At 45.8% G+C, this 25,148-nt stretch overlaps 1 protein-coding gene across 1 annotated transcript; it reads right to left on the bottom strand.

Moving 5' to 3' along the window:
* Nucleotides 1–480: 480 nt before the first annotated feature.
* On the bottom strand, nucleotides 481–25,002 carry tp53bp2b (tumor protein p53 binding protein, 2b). Its single transcript, XM_008302162.1, has 18 exons — nucleotides 24,994–25,002; nucleotides 15,314–15,461; nucleotides 14,144–14,257; nucleotides 13,169–13,245; nucleotides 12,785–12,886; nucleotides 12,159–12,339; nucleotides 10,647–10,843; nucleotides 8,996–9,160; nucleotides 8,560–8,791; nucleotides 8,316–8,438; nucleotides 7,943–8,049; nucleotides 6,810–7,203; nucleotides 5,419–6,185; nucleotides 5,183–5,320; nucleotides 4,567–4,700; nucleotides 4,088–4,254; nucleotides 3,196–3,395; nucleotides 481–1,533 (listed from the first exon to the last, which is right to left on the bottom strand). Exons 1-18 carry the CDS (start codon nucleotides 25,000–25,002, stop codon nucleotides 1,492–1,494), a joined length of 3,297 nt encoding a protein of 1,098 aa, XP_008300384.1. The 3' UTR covers nucleotides 481–1,491.
* Between the last annotated feature and the right edge of the window lie 146 nt (nucleotides 25,003–25,148).

The raw sequence follows: 25,148 nt of genomic DNA, 5'->3' as shown, positions 1-25,148 counted from the left end.
TCAGGAAGTACCTTCCTAAGCTGTCTTTGTGTCCACTATGTGGTCTAGTTTGGGCTTCTTTTGAATAGTTTTCTCACAGTGCTTACTGATACTCATTTTTCGGTGTGAACAAAAATTGAATGCCAACGTCGGTAATATCGGTTATCGGTAATATCAGAAATCTTAATATCGGATATCGGTATCGGCCAAAAAATTTAATATCGTGCATGACTAGTAATGATACAGAGATTCTAACCCTGCAAGTGTTTTTGAGAGTGTACACTGTAGTGCTGTGGTGGAACTGACTGCTCCTTCTAACCATGATGTGTCTGTTCGGATATAAAAACACTGCATGGACGTGTTACCAAGGCCACAAACATGACTTTCACTGGTGTTTACGTTTTCACTGCATGATGTTAGTTTTAAAACAAATGAATGAAATCTGTTCCTGACTTGTTCATCTTTTGAAAAGATGACAAACTGTTACGTAACAGAACAGGGATTTTTAATTAAATAACTTGCATAACAAAAAAAATCCTTCATAATCATCTTCAACACGTACGCTGAGCTGAGCTGCAAAACAAAACAAGTGATCAACAATAACTGGGCACAACGTCTGAACATAAATAAGCAAATGAAATAACTCAGTTATTACCAGTGACAAGGTGAAATGCATTCTGCAGTACAGAGCCACTGAAGACACAGAAGATCCTGTTTTCATTGTTTCCACAAAGCACTCGTGTGTTTGCACAAACTACCACATTGTTCCTGTCAAGTCAGTATGTCGTGTGTTTTTCAAGTTAACACCGTATCTGCACGAGTCATGATTTGGTGCATTGTTGAGGCTTCTGGGGCTCTGCATCATAGCTATATTTAATCAGCTACATAAAATTTACAGGCTGTGAGACTGTACACTGAAAATCTGGTCAAACTCTCTGGGTGCTTCTACTTTTGGTGAAACTAATGAATGATGGAACAAAATCAAAGGACTGCAGGAGCCTGTAAAACCCCAGGTTCAGTTCTGCTACATGTGATTCTGCCTTTTTTGTCTTTTATTTTTATTTTTTAACTCCTTTGTCACTCTTAAATAAAACTAAATGAAATTAAACGACAAAAAACTAAATATCACAAGATGAAGTTAAAATAAAAATCCAAACTCAGTGATCGTGGCTCCCTGGCGCCACAGGACGGCTCAGCTGAAGGATGTCAAAGGAGAACTCAGACATGATTTATCAGCAAAAGTTGAACATGTGCTGATCTCAGATCCTTTCTTTTACCAAAGGAGGCAGTTGTTTCTTCTGTCTCTGCTCTCCAGCAGTTCTTTGTTACATTCTTTGTGCTGAAAACCAAACAGGCGTCCAATCATCAGTCCAGAAACGAGTTCCTGCTTTTTTTTAACGTCAGCTATCTCTGATATTCTGTGTTTCTGTTGCACGGGTTCAGAGCTTCATGTCTCTGCTGCTTCTCCCTCGTGGAAACATTTTGGTCTTTGAAGGAGATGTCCGCCGGCCGTTAAGCCAGGCTCCTCTGCCTCGGCTTGATCCTCAGATACAGCTGGACAAAAAGGAAGAGAGTTTCTCATTAAAACGCCATTAAGATAACATTAAATTCTGAAACTTCTTACATAAGACTGTTGGGTCACATGATTCTCACAGCTGCTTTAAACCGTGATTAAAACAGATTTAGGGGCTTGAAGAAACAGCCTGAGACTGGCAGGGTGGATGGGTCCATTCCCCACACAGCTCCGTGGACAGCAGGACATCATAGTCCCACAGCTTCCATACAAATCCCTAGAAATGGCTTTTCTATTCTTTCTTTAATAGGTTCCTGGAAACAAGGTCTTTAACAATGTCTTCTGGTAATGACTGCAGGGACATGAGGACTTGGTTACTTGGTAGTTTAACCTCTTCATACAATTCAACAAATAGAGACTGAAAGTGAAACTGGGTTTTGATTTTAGAATCAAGTCTTTTGAGGCCAAAAAGTCCTGGTCGCTGCCACTTTTATGTCTGTGTTGGACGATAGAGATACAGTACATACGAATGGTTCCGCTCAAAGCCTGAGTGTTTCAGATTCAGTTCATCACGGCGCTTTAAGGTTCATCACCAACTTTAAGTCTTTTACTCTTCATTGTTTGCTGTACTCTCGTGTCGGATGGTCAGATTTGACCACATGAAGGAATAAACACTGGCATGTTTTAATTTATAAATGTATTTTAGGCTTGCTTCCTCGTTATTTACAGGTTTTTATTTGTACAGAAGTGGTTCCAGTCTGTGGTCCCAGGATCTACTCTGACTGTCTGTTCCTGAGGCTAGAACTGAAGAAAGCTTTTAAACTCGCTGCTCCGTCTACCTGGAACACTTCACAAAAAGATCTAAAACTGCAAGAGCTGGTCTCTTTAAACACCTTTAAAGTGTTTAGAAATGACTTGGAGGCAAAAACATCAGTCTGTAGATGTTTTGAAAGAGAATTGTTTGTGCTAGTTATGTTTCTGATCTCTGCTGATATGTTCGTTTCTTATCTTCCTAATCTCACCATCTATTATGAGTAATGACTTCTGTGTGGATGCTGTTGTGATCTTGTCTGTCTGTCAGTTGTGCTGCTGCTGCCTGTCTTGGCCAAGACGCTCTTGAAAAAGAGATTTTTAATCTCAATGACAACCAAAAAGCTCCTGGAAGACCATCTGAAGTTGCAGAGCTTTTAAAATAAAGCATGAAGTGCCTCTGTAACTTAGTCTCACCCTCCTGCAGACCACGCACAATTCACCCACAAGACTTTGTTGAAGTACTCGTCTTCAGAATCTCGGCTTATGACAAACACTTCCCTGTTGGATGCTTCCTCGGTTTTCCCTCCTCAGGCTGTAGCTACTCCATGTAAAGCGCTACCATTCCTCCCCTCTTTACCCTCTTCAGCGCTGACAAACTGATCATGCTGGTCGACATAAAATGCGATACCAGTGCTGGACTGTTGCCACAGATCCAAAGCTCTGGTATACTGTGAAATACAGACGGTCATACCAGGCGCTGACAGGCTTGATCAGTCCTGTGTGACCTTATTTGGCTTCAAAGTGGTGAACTCCAACCTTTCAATGCTGCTTTGATGGAGCCATGAATTCAGACATTTTTGAGAAATCTGAACAAACAGCTACGAGCAGCTTTGATCTAAAATGTTGGTTAAAGGTCTATCAGTTGTTGGAGGATAAACTTGGCAGCTCACCCCCAGCAGGTTGCGGGGTATGTAGCCCTCGCTGTCGCCACATCGCGCCCACCACCACTCCGTCTCCACCTCGTCCTCCCGTCTCAGCACGGTCATGCAGTCGCCCTCAGTGAAGCCGAGCTCGTCGTCACTCTGAGGCTCGTAGTCCCACAGGGCGTACACCACGCCTCGGTTCATTACGCCCATCTTTTCCTGAACGCCTGTGAAGACACAAAGCGAGAAAACACTTAAAAACCAGATAATCAAAACGTCACAGGGACACTCACAGTTTGTTGTCAGACATCTACTGGAGGCAAAGTTAGTCTGATAAAATCACCTTATGAATACAAAAGACTCTGAGGGAGCTCTGACAGGAACCAGTAACAGAGATCATATTTCTCCTGTGTTAGCTTCTCTTCATTGGCTCCCTGTAAAATCCAGGATAGAATTTAAAATCCTGCTTCTAACATATAAAACTCTTAGTGACCAGCTCCATCTTACCTTAAAAACCTCAATGTTTAGGCTGATATCCCTAAAAAACCCTAAAACTTGATCAAGAACTCCCATTGGGCAAAAAAACCACATTCTTATTTTTCTTGGATGAGAAGTGAAACGTCTTCAAGGAACTCAAGCAAGTCCAGTAGCTACAGTTAATCCACGGGAACTCCTTTAAGTCCTTACAAATCTTCCAAAAGGTTCTTGAGAACAACACAAGCTTGGCCTGGTTCCCCCTGAACTCTCCTCCAACCTTATAAAGCCTCTCAGTGGATCAAGGAACATCCCTATAGACACTTGAACAAGTTCCCAGGATCCAAAATCCAAAACCACACGAGGGACTACCTTGGCTTTCTAGAGTTCTGTCAGCACGCTACACAACCATGGCGATCGTACAGTGCCATAAGCTTTGCCTCACCGTAGAGGAACTGCGAGCACTGGGCGTAGCCGTCCTCCATCTCCTCACACTTGTCAGCAGCCGTCTGCATGTCGCTGTAGGTGGTGGCGAACACGGCCGCCCCCGACTCCACCAGGAATTTGCAGACCTGAACGTTGTTGCAGGAGGCAGCGCAGTGAAGGGGAGTCCTGCAGATGAGGAGGAACAGATTTAGTCTTGTGCTGACTCACAGCTGTTTCCTTGGTTGGAAATATAAGCTTAGCCAAACAGAACTTTCAGGATGGATCAACAATAGGGATGCTGTTTCCTCCAAAGGTATTTTGTGCGCTTGCTGCTGTACTAAAATACTAAAATACCAACACAAAAATGGCAGCAAACATGGATGAGATGTTTATAACTGTACAGAGTGTTAATACTCCTTCACATTGTTCTGAGATGGACAAAGATGTCGACCAACTGCTGTTGACTACAGATGACTGGACCGGGCCACTCAGACTCACCAGCCATCACTGTCGGCAGCGTTGACATTGACGCCAAACTGAACCAAGAACTTGACGATCTCGGTGTGGCCAGCGCAGACGGCGTTGTGCAGCGCCGTGATGCCCTCATCGTTCGGCATACTTGGGTCGTCAACCTGCATATGGTCACAGATCGTCTCATGAATGTCAGTTGTAACACGTAGATGAACAATCCATATAAACATACCAGTAGATTTGGAATGTTGCATGAAAAAGCTAAAACACAAACTGTGACTAAGTTAGATCGGATCAAATATGATAAGATAACCTTTTATTAATCCCACAGTGGGGAAATGTGCAAGAGTTGCTGTAACAGGCTGCCAGAAATGATCAAGTTAACACTGAGTTAACACAAATAAGTCATAACAAGTAAGTATTAAAGATATTCTTCAACACTATAGTGCACCCTGCTGTTGTTGTGGATTAGTGGGAAGTGGAGGATCCCGATGCTGTGCTCAACATGGTGTCATCCGTCAGCTACCGGCGATGGACAAAGAGAAACCACAGATTCTTCTGTAAAAACTTAGTAGCTTTGCAAGTGCCTCTCTCCCTGGTGGATGTGCAGAGCAAGACCAAACTAGAGTGTAGTGTCACTCACGTCGTAGATGACTCTCTGGACGAGGTCGTACTCGCCTTCTAGGGACGAGTCCAGCAGCAGGGCCAGAGGGTTGAACTTGACCCGCATACTGTGGTCGATCCGCTCTGAGCTGGCTTTACGAAGGATCGACTTCTTACCCTGACAGACAGATAAAACAGAACAGTGATGGAATAAGAGCGTATTTTTTAAAAATAATTTTGGTAAACGTTTTAATATATTGTTCCCCCTTTACTCACAGGTGGCACTGTGACCTGCCCGGTCACCTCTGGTGGTTGCAGGTTGACGTCGTCCCCCTGCTCCACCTCCCCACAGCTCGGGTAAGGTGGAGGTGGGTATGGGGGAAACTCCTCTGGAAAGTGGTCATGAACTAAGGTAGAAGGACACATCTCCTCTTCCTCTCTGTCCTCCAGTGGTGGGGGCAGGGTGTGGCAGGAAGTGGGATCAGGGAGGGGCGAGCGAGGTGGCAGTGGAGGTGGGGTCAAGGCGTCCTCGGGGCTCTCAGCGGACAGTTCGTCAAAGGGAGCGCCGCTGTTGTCTTCCACCCTAGACGTTATATCCACGCCGCCCATCCTGTCCTCGTGAGCTGCTGGCTGCACGTACGCTCCAGCTGAACCGACTGTCTCCATGGGGATGGTTTCCATGGCAGCCAGAGTGGTCTTCTGGTAGAGGAGCTTCTGGATATTGGGTCCGGCCGGGCCTTCAGGCTCTGTGATGGAATTGCGTTTCTTCAGAGGCCGGGGGGCGTGGTGCAACCGGCGCCGCAGGGTCTCCAGGTCGGCGTCGCTGGGGTTTCTGTGAGGGTTGGACAGGAAGGGCAGGAGCTTGGTGGGACTGAGCGGTCGAGGGTTGGTGCGTTCCACCGTGTCTCCTCCGCCGCCTTCGCCACTGCCTGGGCAGCTGTTGTCAGACTCGCTGCCGTTAGACACGCAAAACCCAAAATTCAAGACAGCGTTGTCTGAGCTTTGCTGCCCCCCGCTGGCTGGGAGGACTGGCTTTCCATAGACTGAGGAGGGAGAGACAGAGAGTAGAATCAGCAGGAGGAGTTTCTAATGTGAAAAATGCTGCATAAAGCCATCTGTCCTCAACAAACCATTTATTTATTTAACCCAATATCACAAAACATCAATTAGGACAAGGGAAAAACATAATAAATACATCAGTAACTGTAGCAGCTGGTTTAGCTGTAATAGAAGTAGCAGAGACGTGACAGACACTATTTAGATTCAACAACTTGGACCTTTGCAATTGCAAACACAACAAAGTGCCAACCAGACCTCAATAAACTGTTTTTTTTGCCACAAGATACATTAATTATTTTATTGCTTTGACTTAATTTTATCTGCTGTGTTTTTATATTGTTTTAATTGATTTATTGTGAAGCACTTTGTTTTAACAGATACGAGTGGTGGGACATGTTTGATTGTGTTAGAAGTGTACTGCTCAGACTCCATCATGATAAAAATAGTTTTGACACACCAGTTTTCCAAAATGCAAACATTTTGCATGATGTTTGTGACTACAAGTGTTTCAAACATTTCTGACAATTTGCCAAATACAGACATTTCTTGTGTCGTGTACCAGAGTGGTAACTATGACAGTAACAGTAGTATAAACACAGGGGCGTTACCTCGGGGCTGGCTGCGGGGCAGTGTGCCCTGGCCACCCGGCTGGTAGCCCTTCCCGGGCGTAGCCTGCTGCGTGTACATGGAGTAGATGGATGAAGCTGCCAGAGTCTTTGGCTTCTGCAGCACAGGAGGGGGGCCGTCCGAGAGGTCCGGGGTGTAGGGGCGCACGGCGGCGGCCGGCGGACTCTCCTGCTTGCTGGGCAGAGGGAGGGTGTTGCTGTGGCTGGAGATGATTCCCAGAGCCCTGAGGTGGCCCCCGACTGGCTTCACCTTACCGGGGAAGGTCCCGGTGCTGTAGGTGGGCTTGGCGAAGGTTGGTGGGTCAGAGGAGGAGAACGGTTTGGGCTTACTGGGAACTGGAGGCGGCACCATCTTGGCCAGACCTTTACCCGAAGCCTAAAGTAAAAGCAAATATGGAAATAAGGACAGAATGAGACTCAGCAGAGCGAGATGACAGAAAAGAGGGAAATCAAACATGTCTTTTAAATTGATAAACTGAAATGTGATATGAGCCAACACAGAGACTAAAATAAGAATTCAGCAGCTTGAGAATTTGCTGTGCACCACTTTGCACCAGATCTGACTGTATGTGTGAACACGTGTGTGTCTGCAGACGTCCACTGAGGTACAAACAGAACCGCGACTGTGTCCGTTTTAAACTCTACCTGAGCCTCAAGTCTTCACAGAAAAATTTAATTTCTGTTTTCAATTATTCTCTGACAGATGACCAATAAAAAGATGCAGCTTTTTATTGGGTGTTAGGAATTGAGAGTTGAAATAATCTGCACTTATATAGCAGCTTTTATCCAAAGAGCTTTACAATGTGTTTCTCATTCACACACACTCACACACCAGTGGTGACAGAGCGGCCATACAAGGTGCTGCCTGCCATCGGGAGCAACTTCAGGTCCAGTGTTTTGCCCAAGGACACTCTTATTATTGGATGTTGTGGTGTAGTTAAATGATACCAGAGAATTCTGCTAATGCGAAGGTTGATTTCAAATTCACAAAGCTTTTATATATCACAGCTTTCTACATTTAAAAAATTAGTTAAGAGTTTTATTAATTACACCTCGTTAAAGACAAATAAGCTTCCATTTTATAGCAAGGAATGGAAGTAAGAGTCCACTGATACCTGATTGTCCCTGAGCAGGTTCTCAGCAGTGTGATTGGTTCGTGAAGGGACAGGTGGCGGGAGGTCAGACCCGGAGGGACCCTTCTGATTGGTGAAGGTCTCACCACCTAAAAAGAGAAAATAAAAATGTTCTTTTCCGGGGGAATTTTTTAAACACAGCTGACAGACTTCCCATCTACCAGACAGATGCTTAATTCCTTCTCTTGTGGGTTGGATTTTAAAAAATAGAATAATGAGCGCAGGTGTGTGAGTAGGATTGACAAAAAAATAATAATCTCGACAAAGAAATGTCAGTGCTCATCCCCTTGAAGACTAACGAGCAGTGAGTCTACTGTAGCCCAGATCAGTATTACACATTTTGGGTGTAACTGACCTGAGTTGTGGCAGCTGAGGCTGGACATGCGAGGTAGCGTGGAGGCATGGCTGTAACCTCCACCGGATTCAGAAAACGAGCAGCTCCAGTCAGAAAGTTTTGTTATTTTTGAGGCGTTGAAACCTGTGAAGGACAAACAAACTGTAGTGATTGACACAAGACCAATGAAGTTTCAGCACGCTGCCACAGACGGTCAAAGATGTAGATAAATCTACTCCTTGTTTCCTGTTAACCTGCAGAGTACCTGATTGCGTACTTGAGGCTGGTTTGGCTGGTCTGGGCGGCGGCTTCAGGGACGAGTCCGGCATGGGCAAGGTGGCAGTGCCGTCCGGGTACGCTGGCTTCACCAGAATCTCCTGGTGAGGCGGCACCGGAGGCCCCTGAGAGGTGGATGTAGAGGATGACTGTATGTACGGCCCCACCGCTGCCACTCTGGAGCCTACGCCGTGCTGAGGGGCCACGCCATCCGAGACCACCTGGAGGGAACACAAACATTTGACTCCAGCCTTCATGGTCTGTGTTTGTCTGTGGGTAGAAGCTAGTTTCTGTAAGAAATGGGACTAATCAACCAAAGGCACCAAAACCGTTCAGTCCAAACAAGTTTCTCCATTATAATGCATCCAAAAAATCCCTAACACTGGAAAAAAAGTCTGACAGTTTCTTTATTCACATAAACTCACCGGCAGATTCTCCTTCTGCTGCAGGGCGGCCTTCTTCTTCCAGAGCCGCTGCCGGAGCTCGGCCAGCCGCCGGTCCATGGCTGCCACCTCCAGGTTCCTCTTGTTCAGGCTGTCCCTCTGCTGCTGCAGCCTGACGCTCTGGTCCTGGTTCAGCTTGTTCCTCAGCTGGGAGGGAAGAGGGTATCAGTTCAGCGACAGGAGAGAAAACAGGGTTTCTGGGTCCTTTGAGCTAAATTCAAGACTTTTTCATGAAGGCCGGAGCACTACAGCGTGTAGGACCCTCTTGAAACTGAAGGAATTATTGTTTCCTGAAACAATTGCATTGTTGAGGGCCAAAACATGCTCAGAAACTCATGTTTTGGTCGTTGTACATATGTGTGGTAAAATGGCTCCATAGCGCCCCCTGCATTATTTACTACTGGTAGCACGTTTCACCTGCATCCATGAAATTTGGTAGACATATGCAGCACAAAAAAGGCAGTGGTGGCCATTGACCTACTACAAAAATCGGTGTTGCAGCTCGGGACGCACATAAAAAAGTCCATCAGTGCGTTTCCATACACTCAACAGGAAAACCACCATTTTGAAAAAACGGCGAGCATGCCCAACGATTTTGGCTCATTTTTGGCCATTTTCAAAATCTATCTCCTCCTAGGGGTTATGTCGCACACACCTGAACTTTGGCCATCACAAGTTACAGGACATGACGATTAAAAGGTATTAAAATCTTCTGCAAACCTCTGACGGCGTGGAAATGCCAGCCCGTGCAATTTCGATGAAAGGCCATTTTGCGAATTTTCACTGTTTCCAGCATTCAACGGAGTCCTGTCGGAAGGCCATTTCACCTCGGCCCACAAAATTCAATGGGCATGTGTAGCAGTTCAGGATGCACAAAAAAGTCAATTAGCACCAAGCCTTAAACCCAACAGGCTCGTCATTAAAGAGGAAGTGGCTTGTAACTAGGCTGGATGGCCGACAGTCGTACGGCGAGGACGCGTCCATCGCTGCTTGCAGCTTTAATACTTGTTTCACAATCATCTAAAGCATGAAGAAAAACCAGTAGCAGAGATGTCCAGTATGCTACACATTCATTTGTTATTGATATCACATCCTGTTAGAAGATGGTTGGATTATTTAATAACCTAAAGTTTTTGAATGTTTTTGTGCTTCCCAACAACGGCAGCTGGCAGCGCTGACAGTGTTTGGTACAGAGCTGATGAAGACTGAAGCACCACAAAAAAAGAATCGAACGGCATCCTGTCACACAATCTGCTGTTGCACCAACCACACATTTACACTCCAGAGGTAGGAGAAAGTACTAAAGACTTTTGAATGTGACATTTACTTCACTTCTGGAATAGTTTTTAAGACCTTTATTGAAGACCTCCTCCTGTGAAAATCTTTCCCCCCTTGTTAACATGTGGAGTTTGGTTTGCTTTTTAATATGCTGGAAGACACTTCATAAGGGAAACAGGCAGCCAACACTGTGGCCAAGTAAAACAAATGGACCAATCCTGTCAGGCTGCAGAGCTGGGCTTTCGGTATCATTATTATTCTTTAATACCAGTTTATGGTTCCTACTGAATGACTGCATTTAGCACAGAGAGTGTAGTTTAGTATGAGCACCTGAGATGCTCGTCTGGTGTCTCACCTGCAGCTCCTTATAGAGGCGCTCCAGCTCAGCTGTGGAGGAGGTGTTGTGGTGGTGAGGAAGAGGAAGAGGAGGCTCCAGTCTGTTGCTCCTCAGCGCCTCCAGCTGGTCGCTCAGCTCCTCCACTCTGGCCACAGCCACCAGCAGCTCCCTCTGCTTCTGCTGGAACAGACCAGTCATCTGCTCGATCTCCTCCACTGACACACAATCACAGGAACAGGAACTCAGAGCAGAGTCAGTTTGATACCTGTCGACTTAGTCAGGACAATTTTTGAGGAACCTTTTTTTTTAAATTCACGAAAGAATAAAAATGCATTTGTCTAAAATCAGCAAAATGTTGACAAAAATCTGACTGTACCAGATGAAGACACAAGACAACAAACCTGGAGCTACACACTAAAGACAAACTCTGGCCTAAACACACAAGCAGCTGAGCACATGTGACTCTGAAATGATGTCACAGTTACATTTGAAATGACAAGCGGCTTCACGTAAATCCTGTAATTTCTGTAAATATGACCCTGAGTCAGGGCCAGATCTACTGGATCTCATTTCAACTAAGCTGATCTGGTCCAAGCTGTCTGATGGACAGTTTCCATTAACTCCATTTCATATACTTAGATGTCCATCTGTGCTTTCTGCGCACCAGGCTATGGAATGATTACTGCTGACTCAACAGTTAAACAGTGAATATATCCTGCTGTTGCTTATGTGAGAGAGAATTTGCATTTAATTACAAATCAGTGCACATCTTTTAGAAGCACTGTGGTCTGTTGCTTCACCTCATTTTGAACCAGTGATTCCAGTAACTTCTTATACAGTATATTTTTATATCTCTTTAATCTTCATTTCTTTTCTGCTTTTGATTTGAAAAAGCAAAATAAATATCTTGAATGTTCCTTATGCAGCTTAAAGCCGAGGTAGGCAGTATTGTTTGGGCACTACTGGGCATAAAATGTCATACCACCTTTTCAGCATATAGTAAGTCAAGTTGTCCAAGAGGAAATTAGATTTCTGCATCTCCTCTTCACTCTGTTGTCAGGCTTTAGAAAATCTAGCCCATGATGGGAAATGTCAGCCAATCACAGGGCTTTTGGCCCTGAGAGAGCAGAAAGAGTGCACAGTGTAGGTTATGGTGGTGCACCGGGATAAATGGAAGCCTTTGACTTGAGACAGTGAGGTTTGAGTTCCACTTGAAGACATAAATACTGGTTTTTGGCTCGACAGCTTTTGCACATGGCCGTGCTTGTGTGGTGGGAGGGGCTTGGACGGTTAACAGGGTCTGAAGACAATTACTGGCTAACACCTTGTCCTCAGTGTCTGCCACTGACGGTGACTTAGAACAATAATGTCCAGCTGTCACATGATCGCTGCAGAAACCTGAGACACTACAGCGTTGCCACACCATTGATAGGCTGTACCTGGAGCCTCAATCTAAACCAATAAAACTATGATATTTTCCTGTGAAATGCTACAGAGGCTGTCCACCCACACGACCTCAGAGATACTGACCTAGTTTGCTGTTACTGAGACGTTTCTGCTCCACCTGGCCCCTGAGGGCCCGAACCCTTCGCAGTTTGGCCTCTTGGTTGTGTGCGTTCTCTCTGAGCTGTCGCAGTCGCTCCTGTTCGGACGCCTCCTGCTGCTGTTGCTGCCGCTGATCCTGCAGCTTCAGGTACCGTAGTCGCTGCTCCTGCAACAGTAACAGTCGTCTGTATTAGCTGAAAACAAGGCGAGGTATGGCATGTAGCACTGAAGTCCTGTCATACTAGCCAGTGACGGATCCCTTCTAGAGACACAAAATCAACCACTGAACTTGTTTCGTCCAAAAACCTTTTGTCCAGTCATACATATTCTGTTACAGTCAGTTCAGAGTGAATTTGTCTGTGTGTTCCTCGACCCTTTGTTGTGTTCACAAGTCAACAACAAAACAGAGAGAATGAGGGGGTTGATCAGGGCAGGTAGCAGAGGTAACGCGTAGGAGGTGAATCTGGTTGTGGTAGCAGCAGTCATAAAGCAGCACTGTTATGAAGGCAGAAACATGAGCGCTTGCACTGGGGTCGTAGGGTAGTGGTCGTGGTGTTATTGGCAATAAAAGAAGTATAAGTAGCAGCATTAGCATGTTGTCTGAGTTGCACCTTGGAGGCCAGTAGCTGCTGCTGGGCGTTGATTTGCTGCTGCTGTCGGGTTGCCAGATCCTGCAGCTCGCTCAGCGTCACGTCCAGCCGAGGAGCTGAGACCTGCAACACATGCAGAGTCAGAGTTCACCTTCACATGGACGGATACCTTCAAAGATGCATCACACCCTGCAGCCTCCACACTCATGCACAATTTAAAACTGCAATGCGCACCTTTCTGAACATGACACTATTTCTGTCCAATTACAGCTCAGACGAAAGAGACTCGTGCGTGGATTTGTTTCAAGTTGTTTTGGCTAATCTGCAGTAAAACATTTACTTTTACAGAAAGTGAACAGAGATTATCTACATCTTTTCCTCTGACTCTAAGTAAAAGTGTCTCACCCCGTTCTCCAGACATCTCTCCACACAAGCCTTCACCTGGTTCCTCTTCATCATTTGATCTGCACTTCTGGATCCACCTGGACACAAAAACAGAGTTCGTACCGATGCAGATTTTTACATTTTGAGCCAGGCTCTGTGGATGCTAATGCAGGTGTGTCAGTCCAGCACTCTGGTGCAAAATATCTCAACAATGATCGGATGAATGACCAAGAAGTTTGTCCATTAAAGACAAAGGATGAAGCCTCATGACTTTGATGATACTGTGACTTTTCATCTGCCACCAAGATAGCTAGCGAATCAGTTTATCTGTCCTCACAGAGCAAATCTTTTTTCTGCAGTGGTGCATACATCACACAAACCAAGCAGTGCCTACAGACCCACCACACAGATGCACTATGATGCTGCAGCGAGCGCTTAAGTGATCCCAGATCCCAAAATGTAATCCTGGAAACCCTTAACTACCACAATAGTGGTTTTAAGTACCTGCCAGGTGTTTACATGTCTGTTTGTGGACCGATACGGTCAACATAGTAGCATCACAAATGTGTGTGATGCAGTCATGAAACTTTACAAGTGCATAATTCAGGTCAAGGTGATGGCTGAGGTTGAATCTGGTTGTGCTGCAACCCATGAGTACTGAGTATTCTTGTAGTAACGTAGTAATAAGTACTGAGTACTCAGTCGGGGCATCAACATGTGGACAGGCATCACGGCTGGTCTGCTCTCATCACAAGATGGTGTCTAGTTAGTTGGTCCTGCTATGGTCCCGGTTCAGTTTTGGTCCTGTTATCCCTTGCCCCGGTTCTGCTTCGTCCTGCTCGCCGTGGTCCTGGCTCCTCCCACTGGCTTCCCACCAATCAATACTTGTCATAGTGTTGCGTTTGTTGAAACACAACCAAGATAAAGGAACTGCCTCTAAGGCTTAAACATTGTGTGGTGGTGGGCAGGTGTGATAGCCATCAAAGTTTTTCTTACCTGCATCTCGTCCAGGAGCCCGTTGGTGACGCAGGAGGTAACGGACCTCCCCCCTCTGCTGCCCCCATCGCTGCAACACCTCCAACATCCGCTCCCCGTCTCCAATGACGCGCTCTGGATGGTTGGAAAACAGAACATACAGTGAACAAAATGAGAATACAGAGCACTCGGTCCCACCTGTGTGTCTGTTTACATGATGTGGTCGAGGACATGTGGACGTAGAGTAGAACAGTGTCTCTGTTTCTGGATTCTTCTGTGACCACTTAGACCATAACAGCTGTCACATGGGATCCGTGTCACTTGAATTTCACATTATGTCTAATGTCAAAACATCTTTTCACCATCTCTGTGATATTGCCAGAATCTAACCAACTGCAACTTGTTCCAAGCACTGCTGCAAAAAAAACCCCAAACCCTCAAGGAAATGCAATCACATCAGTCAATCCTGATTCTGCTCATTACACGAATCTGATTAACTCCCTGATCTAATTCCACCAAAATACACCAGCAGGCCTCTCGCATCCTCCTGGTTCTGGATATGGATCAGTCGACACGATTCGTAAAACATCAGCTGTTCAGGAGCGTTATAGAGAACAGCTCTTTGTCAGGAAACATTTAAAGCCAGTCTGTTTGTTTGTCTTACAGTAAATAACTTACCCTGTTTGGTCACCTCTCTTTGGGAGTTCTATTGTCATAAGCTGTTAATGCTGTCTTCAGTGTCTCCCTGTGTAGACTGTGTTCGCCCTCTGAATCCCCAGCAGTTAGCATTTCAATCATTTTTTACTGCAACTTTAATATAAAAGATAATATGCCTTTCAAACCCACCGGCGGGTTTTGAGGTTCAGAGAGACTTTTGTGTGACAGTGAGCTTCAAATACATTCTTGACTTGGCTCGACTCCTGTGAGTCTGTTTTCCCGTCGCCCTCCAGTGCACATAGCCACCTCCATAAGCAAACCTTTATCCCAGTCTGGTGTGGCCAGTATGGAGTTCTCACCTCATCTCTTTCCAACAGCTTTGGGATGAACTGAAGCACTGATGGTAAGACAGACCTTATTACCCTTAACCTCACTGGCACTCTCTGGCAGAACAGGAACAAGCCAGTTAAGGTATTCTCAAGTTAGCAGCCCCGCAACATCCAGTGGAGGGTTCTGGCTTCTGTACAAACTCACCTGAGCCTCTCCACATCTCAGCCAGGTAGCAGTCGGTCTCGCCAGGCTCCTTGCAGAGCTCCACCACATCTCTGCATAGCGTCTCTGGGGTGATGGGAACCTCGTTGAAGTGGTGGTCGTTGTTGCTAAGGTACACGGTGAGGAACATCTACAAACACAGAGCAGATGAAGCAGAAAAATAAGGGTCAGGTAACATCAGGAATCCAGAGTTCCTATAATTAAATATCATTTGCCACAGGGTAGGAAAACGGCTGCTACAGCATCGCCAGCACATCCGGCCTCTCCAAACTCCTAAACTTCGCCAGGCAGCACTTAAAACTACTGATTTCTCTTCTCAAATTTATCCAGACTTCAGGGTCGAGGTTGGCAGAACCCACACAGCAGTCTGTCCACTCTCTGTGGGTTTCTCTCAGCAAACGTAGGTCCAAAATCCAAAATCCAAAAATTGTGGAGGGAGTGGACATTGGAGAGTAGGAGGACGGTCCTGCTGGTCTGGAGGGGTTAGCCTTTAGCCTGGCATGGATCCGGCTCTCTTCCTCCTCCTTTGTTTATGTTGGTACCACGTCCTTCTCTCTCGGGTAGCTGCCGGCGTCGTCTCCAATCGGACTCCGTGTTGGTGCAGTTTGTCCACGTCACAACTGACGTTCATCGCCCTGATGTTCAGCAAAGTCTCTCGACTGTAAGTTTTGCAGAATGAATGTCTGGGATAGACGAGACACTCAAAACTTTCACTCTCGCTGTCTCCTGAAGGGGGCGCTGTGTCCATGTGTGCCGCCATCTCATGAGCTACCATTCTGAAGCCTGGAGTTTGGAATTTGGCTGACGCTGTCTTGCTCTTTTGAACCCTGACATGATGAGTGAGAAGTCGAGGACACTACAGGCTGTGATGTAGCAACCTGTCAATCACCAGGGAGCCTCGTCTGAAGGCATAAACTCTAAATGGGACCATAAATCACTCACTGAGCAGGATGATGGATTCAAAAGCTCTTTAAACTTGTTCTTGGGACCATAAATTTATCAGAAAAATGTTTATTGAGATAAGGAATCAAATGAGAAGAGGGTCATTTTTCATAGACTTCTACAGAGACATCTTCAGACATCGTTTTGCAACCTAAGGTGTTGCCCCTGCTGGCTGTTAGAAATAATGCAGTCTATTGTCCAATGACAGCCCAGCAGGTGTTGACCAGTTTCTAGGAATGGTTTACATTAAGCTAAATAATGTAATGTACAGTCTTCTTTTAGAAAACCTACGGTATAATCTAAAAATAGCCGGCAGTCAGTAATGTCAGGCTTCCAGTGACAGTCCTTTAACAGATTGTGTTGACAGGTAAACCAGGATGGAGCTGATGAGCTCAGCCCACAGAAGCATAAAAACAAAACCTGTCTTCTTCAACTTCGTGGCAGCTTCCTGTGCTATTTAAGACTATAACAGATATTTGTGGACATAACTCCCATGATGCACTGGGCCATCTGTTACTCCAGCAGGGTATCTGCTGATAGGCCCAGAGCCAGATTGCTTCCCACAGCCCGCCAACCTGCACAGAGGCAGTGTTCAGTGTTTTCCAGCCTTTCTTTATCCTGTGAAGGCCGTACTGAGCCGCAGCTTGCTCAAAGGCTCATCGGAGGCTACTGTACGTGAACACTTTCTGTGTTTGCTAAGGTCTGGACCTTCAACCTGACCTGTTGTCAGGCCTCGTCTACGCTCCATCTTCACTTTGTTCCACTTGGTCTGGTCTGAAAAATGAGCTGCCTTCTTTGACCTTTCTGTTGGCTTTTCAGAGACGGCACTCACAGAGCAAAGCTTTGCTGCAGCGTCATTAACATGCAGATTGTTGGCCGTCGCTGATGCTAAACTGAAGCTCAAAAAAACAAAATAGATGCTCTGATGCACGGGCAAACAAAGAAGAGAAAAATAGAGGGACAGCACTTCCAGAAAAGTCCCATTCTAGTGTTCAGTTCAATTTAATTTTATAAATATAGCACCAGTTTACATCACACATCATCTTATAGCACTTCACATGGTGGGGTGATGACACATTTTAAAGACAGAAGCCTAACATGTCCTCTGGCTTCCTTTGGAGATACTAACATGTTCACAGGGACAAAGTATTCACCCCCCTTGCACAAATATTCACCCCCTTCAGGTCAGTATTTAGTAGATATTTGATATTTGGCCGGATGATGATGCCTGAGGAAAGGCCTCTCAGGAACATGTAGCTCTGAGCCTAATCTGAATCCACCCAAACGCTGCAGAAACATTTTACACACACCACAAATCTTAATCTCAGAGCGGTGAAGGAAAAGTCAGAGAATTTAAATTTTGTACCAAATCCATGTGGTTGAGGCTACAGTAGTTTACTGGATAACAACAACGAAGCAAAGTGGAGCCGGAGGTAGCCACAGCCATTACCGCCTGAAGACCTGAAGTGAAGCCTGTTGGAGGGCGACACACACAGAGCTGGAGGGATGTCTATCAACCTCTATCGTTTAGGCAGAAATATTTCTCTATGGCTGTTGTTCCTTTTCAGATTTAACAGCAAACCACCCTCTATTCAGCCACATGCGACCAAGTGGTTCTGACCAACCAGAACACGCTCACACTGCATGGTTTGGGTTTAGCTGTGGATTTAGTTGCAGCTCTTGTATGGACTCTCAAAGACTTAAATCTGCTTTCACGAGTTCTGCAAATGTGTCCTTCAAGCTGCAGAACGATGTAAGACTGACCCAGAACCTGTAGCCAGAACAAAGAAGCAAAAGGATGAATGGACAGAGTATGAGACTGTGATTATCCTGATGTTTATCAAAACTAGCGCTCAGCTGTTTCCACACGACAGTTTCACCTGCATAAGCAAATAACAAAAGTTCTGAACGTCCTGATAAGAACGACCCTAAAACCAGAGTTTGTACGTTCAGAAATGAACCCTCTGTGACACACTGTGAGGACATTTGCTGACAATTGGCACAATGTGGGACCTTTAAATGATGTTGACGCCATTTCATTCTCATTCTGTGTTCAGAATAATGACAAAACGTCTTTCTTTCTGTGAGAAAGTGCTCGCAAGAAAACTGTCGAAGAAAAAATGAATCTGCGGATTCGTTGTACATCTGAGAAGAAAATGTCTCACATCGAGGTAGCAGATAAAGTGTGAATCTGCCAGAGAGAATTTTCTCTTCAGGCGTTGGAATAAGTCCACAGACTCACCAACAGCCAGCTCAAAGCTTCCTGCTGCCAGTTTTCAGACACCCATGAGGACAGACATGAGACGGATTCTGGGTTAAACTCTGCATGTTTCACTTTCTAAGCCCTTATTACTCTGGGAAAGGTTCTTTAAGGTAATAATCATTTTGTCAGCTCCGTCCTGGTTTGCAGTCACACTGAAAGGTTACCAGACAGCCACAGTGGACTTGAAGCTGTTCAGCTACAGCAAATAAAAAAGGAGGAGCTTCCATTTAGCAGCACTGTGACCCATTAGCTCCTCTTCGTGGGAAATGTTTGATCCTTCTGTCAGTGACAGTAACCTGACCAGTGTTCTTAACAGGAAACTGAAATCATTAAGAAATCACGAAGCCACTCCTTCATTTCGAAGATATAAACTCAACTTCGGCAGTAACTGCAGCTGTGAAACTCGGTGACAGAGATGAATTAGTCTCAGGGAGGAGCGGCCGTCCAGCCACCGAGGTGTCCCACATAAAGCTCTGAAGGAAAACTGGAGCAGCACCATCTTCCTTCAGGTTCATGCAGATGAAGTGGGTCACAGCCGTCAGTCACCAAACCGAGGTCGACCAGGAAATACTGCAGCCAATCAGAGAACGGGGAGGAGAGACCATCTGTCCCTCAGGACCATAACAGGGAGGGGCTGGCATTGGTGAGGCTGGTTACAGAACCTCAGTACGTCCTCCGAACAGACGGATGAGATCTGAGGCTCAAAACAGTGTGTATACTCAGCAGAGTGGGGTAAAGAAGGACTGATGATATGAAGTAAACTGGCACCAAAAGTGTAAAGCTGAGATGAGTTATGGTTCGAAATGCACTTAAAATCGAGGCTGAAACAACCGAGTGTTTACTGTGTATGACGTGGACATCATCTGGGCTACAACCGGACTAAAAGTAGATTTATTTACCACTGAATGAAAATCAAAACTATTCAGAAAATAACTGATCTCAGTTTGTGTTTAGAGGCAACAAATATCAAATAGAAAGCCTGCACTGGTGCAGCGTGCATATGATCGGGACACATTTCTTCTTCATACTAATACACCTCCAACTGTAGCTGCTGCAGTCTGTGGTGTGAAATGAGCCATCGTCTGTCTGTGCACTCTTGGTAGCTTAAGCTTGTTTATACTAGCGAGACACACTGTGACTTATGTGTGCAGAGGATTGTGGGTCAGAATGGGCAGAGGAGCATCCTAGCTTGCACACTGCAAATCTGACCTGATGTAGTCGGACATCCTGGGTTTTTATCTGATGTGCTACACATTGAGACGGACTAAACCTTCTCTTGGTGATGTTTCCATCACCCCCACAGGCAAGCAAATATTGAAGTTGTTGTTGTTTTTTTTCTCCAGATATTGCCGTTTCCATTCACCTTTTCTATTGCAATAGCTTGAAAGCGTATAAAAGTATTTATAGAACACGAGCTTCAGTGGATGTCGGGTCTCTCCCCTCCACAGAGCCGACCGTCACAACGTGGAGGGCCGTTACAGAAACATTTAAATGCCAAACCAATTATCCAAGGTCACATAAGTGGGGTGGAAGCTATCTAACCACATGATCTGCAGTTCTGTTATAACTTACTGGTCCCTTATTGAAAGATGCATCTTGGGAAATGTAGGATCTGGTGTTTTTAAAGCTTGGCCTGTAAGTCTATAAACATTGGCATCTTATCTGCAATATCCACACTGATGGTGAATGTCTGAGTCATTTCCAGCTGCCAGTCATGTCTCTAACAACCTGAAGCTGAAATTAAACTGACAGAGGACCTGAGAGTGAACCTGCATGTCAGCCGGTTCTTCAAGTCCTGAGGCTGCAGCTCCTAATCCAACCAGGAATTAGCACAGACCTCCACCCCCCACTGCTGCCGAGGCAGAAATTAATGATCCATCTACTGCCTGAAAGACATCAACAGCTTCTGCTAAACAATGACCAACATGTGGCCGCCTCCTAATCCTGTTGCTGACCAGTCAACTCCTGAGAGCTCGCGTCATGAGGTCACCAACATGTTGACACAGACGGTGTTTCAGGCCACGAGACACTGTTGACATAAAGAATATTTCGAGACATTTCATGATTGTTTTATCATCTCTGAACAAACTCTTATAACTTTTTGGCAAAATAAAAACCTTTCAAATCCTTTTGTTGCCACTCAGAAGTGCAGCTTCAACACTTCTCCCAGCGCTGACTCAAACGTCTACGCAGCACCAAGTGTCAAAAACTGTCGAGGACTGAGAGGTGGCACTGAATGTCTGATCAGACTGGGATCCTTTACGTCTTTGTTCGTTTGTCAGGTTAGGAATTTAGATCATTGTTTTGTCTGTTCCATTATTTTAGCAGAAGTTCTTTTATAAAGTTTCAATTCTACAATTAAAAAAAGGTTTTGTCAAGAAAAATGCTTAAAATCAGCAACACTAGGACTGAAATAGATCGTGATCATGTCGTTTTAGACCAGTCCTGCAACCACTATATGGACACATCAGGAATTAAATCAATAATCTTAATGTAGGAACTTAAATGATTACAAAATTGGATCCAAATCGTCACCAGAACAGAGAGCGGAAAACCAAGAGAGGGAAACCTTCAGAAAGAAGGTTGCTTCTGCAGGCAGGAGGAAACAGATCAACCAGTGCTGGAGCAGGACCACCAGACTGAGCGCATACATCCGACTGTCAGCGCAGCGAAGGACTGATGTTTTCATTTGGTCCTCGACTCCGTTCTATTTCTGCTCGGGGGAATGTGGTGGCAGCTGGCACACTGCAGGTCACATCCCAAATGTTTTGTAGGCGGCATGAACGGCTGGAGCCATATGGCCGACAGCGTCACGTGACGCACCAATATTGGATTAACCACACACACACACACACACACACACGCTAAAGCCTGCCTGCTGCTCAGGATCCCATCACAGGACAACGTAAACACAGGATGCTTCCACGCTGCCATTGTGTTGAAAAGACGCCTTCTGATTGGCTGCCCGTTTGTTCAAATCCCATCTTGGGATAATGCAGACGCACACTTACTAGTCACTGACCAGCTCACTGTTCTGGTCATAGTGTGGCTTTACTGTAATCCACCAATACAGCAGTCTGTCTGGTTGTCTTGTTTAACTGTCAGCTGTAATGTGACACCTCTGAACCGACCTGACTAATTCTAGATGAGTCCATTCACAGACACATTATTCCACAGTGGTTAGCAGCTTGCAGTCAGGCTGGATAAAAGCCAGTGTAGCTATATTTTAATCATGTTTATATTTGTTTTGCTATGATAATGAGTAAAACACACAAACTAACAGGGTGAGGCTGTTTTCTGAATGAGCTACTATCTCTGTGTTAGAAGGGCATTTTATGTAGATCAGCTTCTCCTGATGGAGGTTGTCAGAAACGTTCCCACATGTCCAATACGGAACATGAACTAATTACATAACTGGTATGACATGAAAGCGATCTTTTCATTATAATAGCTTTGGATCATTTTAATAATATACAACACTTTATGGGCTGCAAGGTGGCCCGGGGGTTAGCACGGTGGCCTCGCAGCAAGACGGTCGTCGTTTCACGGTGAGGACACATCATCTCTACACCTTAATCCTCACTAGGGTCACTGGAGTCTATCCCAGCTGACTCAGGGTGAAGGCAGGTTCACCTGGACAGGTAACCAGTCTATCACAGGGCTACACTTAGAGACAGACAACCAAGCACACTCACATTCACACCTACGGACAATTTACAATCACCAATTAACCTCAGCATGTTTCTGGACTGTGGGAGGAAGCCGGAGAACCCGGAGAGAACCCACGCTGCACGGGGAGAACATGGAGACTCCACGCAGAAAGATCCCGGGTGTCCTCACCGGGACGCCAACCGGCGACCTTCTAGCTGTGAGGCGCTAACGGTGCTAACCAACAAGGCATCTTGCAGCCCCGATGAAAAGCAGTAAATAAGAATTCACTGGGAGTATCTGGGAAGTTGTGACACAGGTTGTTGGAGCCATTTATGTTTGTTGTCGGCAGGTAATTTAATATGGATTGTTTGGACACATGGTGGCGGTAACTGGACACAGGGTGTATATGTAGAGGCACAGGTAGGGGGACGCCAACAGTTCTCACCAGACCAGCATCAAACCCGTGCAGATACCAAATTCACCGTAGAAAAACCGCTTTTGTTTTATGCATATCATCGAATAAACCATCCACTAACAGAAAGTATACAGACTGGAGATTCTGTTTTTTGGTCTGCATCGGTTCACTCTGCTCCACCTGCGCAGTAATTAAAGAACATTGAAAAATGGCCATTACACAGGTCATGTTGCTTTTCACTGAACCGATGCGCCTTTTTATCTTCTCTGGTGTCAGAAAGAGCTCAACAAGACCACGGGTGTGACTCCTTAACCGCTTTCTGTACAGCAGAATTACTGGGAGCTCAAGACTGCATCGACCGTCGTGTTCATGAGGCAACACCGTCCAAACTGACAGTTTTCACACCATGACATCCCGAACAGGCAGCAGAGTTCATGTGAACCAAACTAAGCAGGTCAGGTGTGACAGCCCTCTGAGACGCCCCACTAGCGGTGAAGCTAAAATAGAGAAGTGCTCTGCTTTGTGCTGTGTAGTGAACATTAAAGCCTCACGGTGCTGCCAACATGCAAACAGTTCCCCTTAGATGTAATAAACGGAACAGAACTGGAACAAAGTCTCTGGTTTGTCAGCTTTGAGGCGTAAACGTCAGCATCAGGCTGACATTGTAAATGAACAGGAAGGTTACAAACGCTTTAGTTCCTCATCGCCTGAGGAATACCAAAATAATAGTGTTCCCGTATGACCTTGAACAGTGTGTGTGTGTGTGTGTGTGTGTGTGTGTGTGTGTGTGTGTGTTTTTGGTCACTGTGGCAACAGTTACCAAGCAGCACAGAGCTCCAGTGAGACTTGGAAGATGATGAGGATGTAGTATAATGATCAGGGTGTGCTGCCTTTCAAAGAAGGCCTGTATGAAACATTTAGGGATGTTTCAGCGCCTGAGCCGCCCCCTTACACGACTGAAACGGAAGGATGTGCGCCAGTTTCAGCTTCACTTTAAGACCGAACAGAGCAGGGAGCTACTTGGTTTTCTGATGTAAAAGCTCCAACAAACATGCTGCATAAATACCAAGAAGTGGAAATGGACTGTGTGCAGAACAACGCTCTGCTCTGTCAATGAGGACGCTGGTGGGAGAAGTTCAGCTGATTGTTTGTTCCTCAATAGAGCCTCAGTTTTCACAAACAGACCTCATCAAGTTCCTCTCTTTTATCATTTAGCACGCTGTGAGCGGGAACATACCGCAGCAATAACTGTCAAAATGTTCACTGACTTTCATTTGACATTTTGGCTCCAGTGGACAGTTCACAGAGAGCCTCAGACAGCAGCGCCGATCGAGGAAGAGCGAGAGCTGCGACATGACAAAGGTCCAGATTAAAACCAGGACATCACTCTGATCCGTCCGGGCTACAACCCAGAATGTCAAAGTGTTCAGAGGCAGTAAGACGGAGGATTTAGCAGCGACTGCAGTGTGGATGAAAAGGTCAGCAGCAGCAGCAGCACGGCCTCCTCCTCCTAAACCAGGAGAGTGGCACCATCCACCACGACGGCACAGGATAGGCGTCCTTCAGCTTTATGACACTGAATTTAGCCAAAACCTTTCCTACAAAGCAAGCTGAGGTTTAGTGTGTTGGTCAAGAACCCGACAGCCTCCAACATTTCATCACTGAGCAGCAGCAGCACAGAGCACAAGTCCTACATTTCATTTCTTTTGAGTGTTGATCAACTTTTAACTTTCTAAAATCAGCTTTCATCCAAACTGCTGACAGCTTGAGCGCTCACAGATTATGTGACTGTTTTCATTCATTCCCTGAAAACAACCAGATGGAGCCAACAAACGATCCAGACCATCACTTAAATCACAAGTTGCTGTTTCAAACTTTGGTTTCTGGATGTGATCAGACACCTCAGCTGTCTGGTCCTGTACAAGGCCTCACACAGACCTCTCAGCTGATATAAAGGAGTCACATTAAACACTGTTATTAACATCACTACTGAAAGTTAAATCAAATATATTCACATTATAGTCAGTGTTCACAATGAAAGTCGAAAAATCAGATTTTTAAAATCGATTACTTTCTCGGTTAATCGATTAGTTTATATGTCTGGCGTTGTCGACTAATCACAGAGGAGGAAGGAAACCAAACAACATTCACATTTTGCAGGCAGTAATCAGAGGATGCGGACAGTTTCCATCCGTCAGCTGTTCAGCAGGCTGTCAGCCCGGCGATGCTTCGTTCACCGCTGCAGCCACAAAACTTGGATTTTCACGGAGCTGCGACGTGATCACATGTCAGAGTCCACCAGCACCACCAGCACCAGCACCACCGTCACACTGCTGCTGCTGCTGCCGGTGGTGGACCGGACCGGACCGGACCACCAGCTGCTCGACTCACCGGCATCATGTCGGCGGCTCTCCGGCGGTTCCTCCCCGCAGCTCAGACCGCAGAACCAGAGTCCGTCCTGCACATGTCCTCCGGTTCCCCACGGAGCTGCTCGACCTGTTGCAGAGAGCCGGCCTCCCTCAGTCAGCCTCTCTATCTATCTATCT

This window comes from Stegastes partitus, unplaced genomic scaffold, assembly GCF_000690725.1.
Source record: "Stegastes partitus isolate 25-593 unplaced genomic scaffold, Stegastes_partitus-1.0.2 Scaffold1769, whole genome shotgun sequence".
In the NCBI taxonomy this organism is placed as follows: Eukaryota; Metazoa; Chordata; class Actinopteri; family Pomacentridae; genus Stegastes; species Stegastes partitus.
Note: the sequence above shows the minus strand (reverse complement) of the source record. Positions and strands in the feature narration are given on the sequence as shown.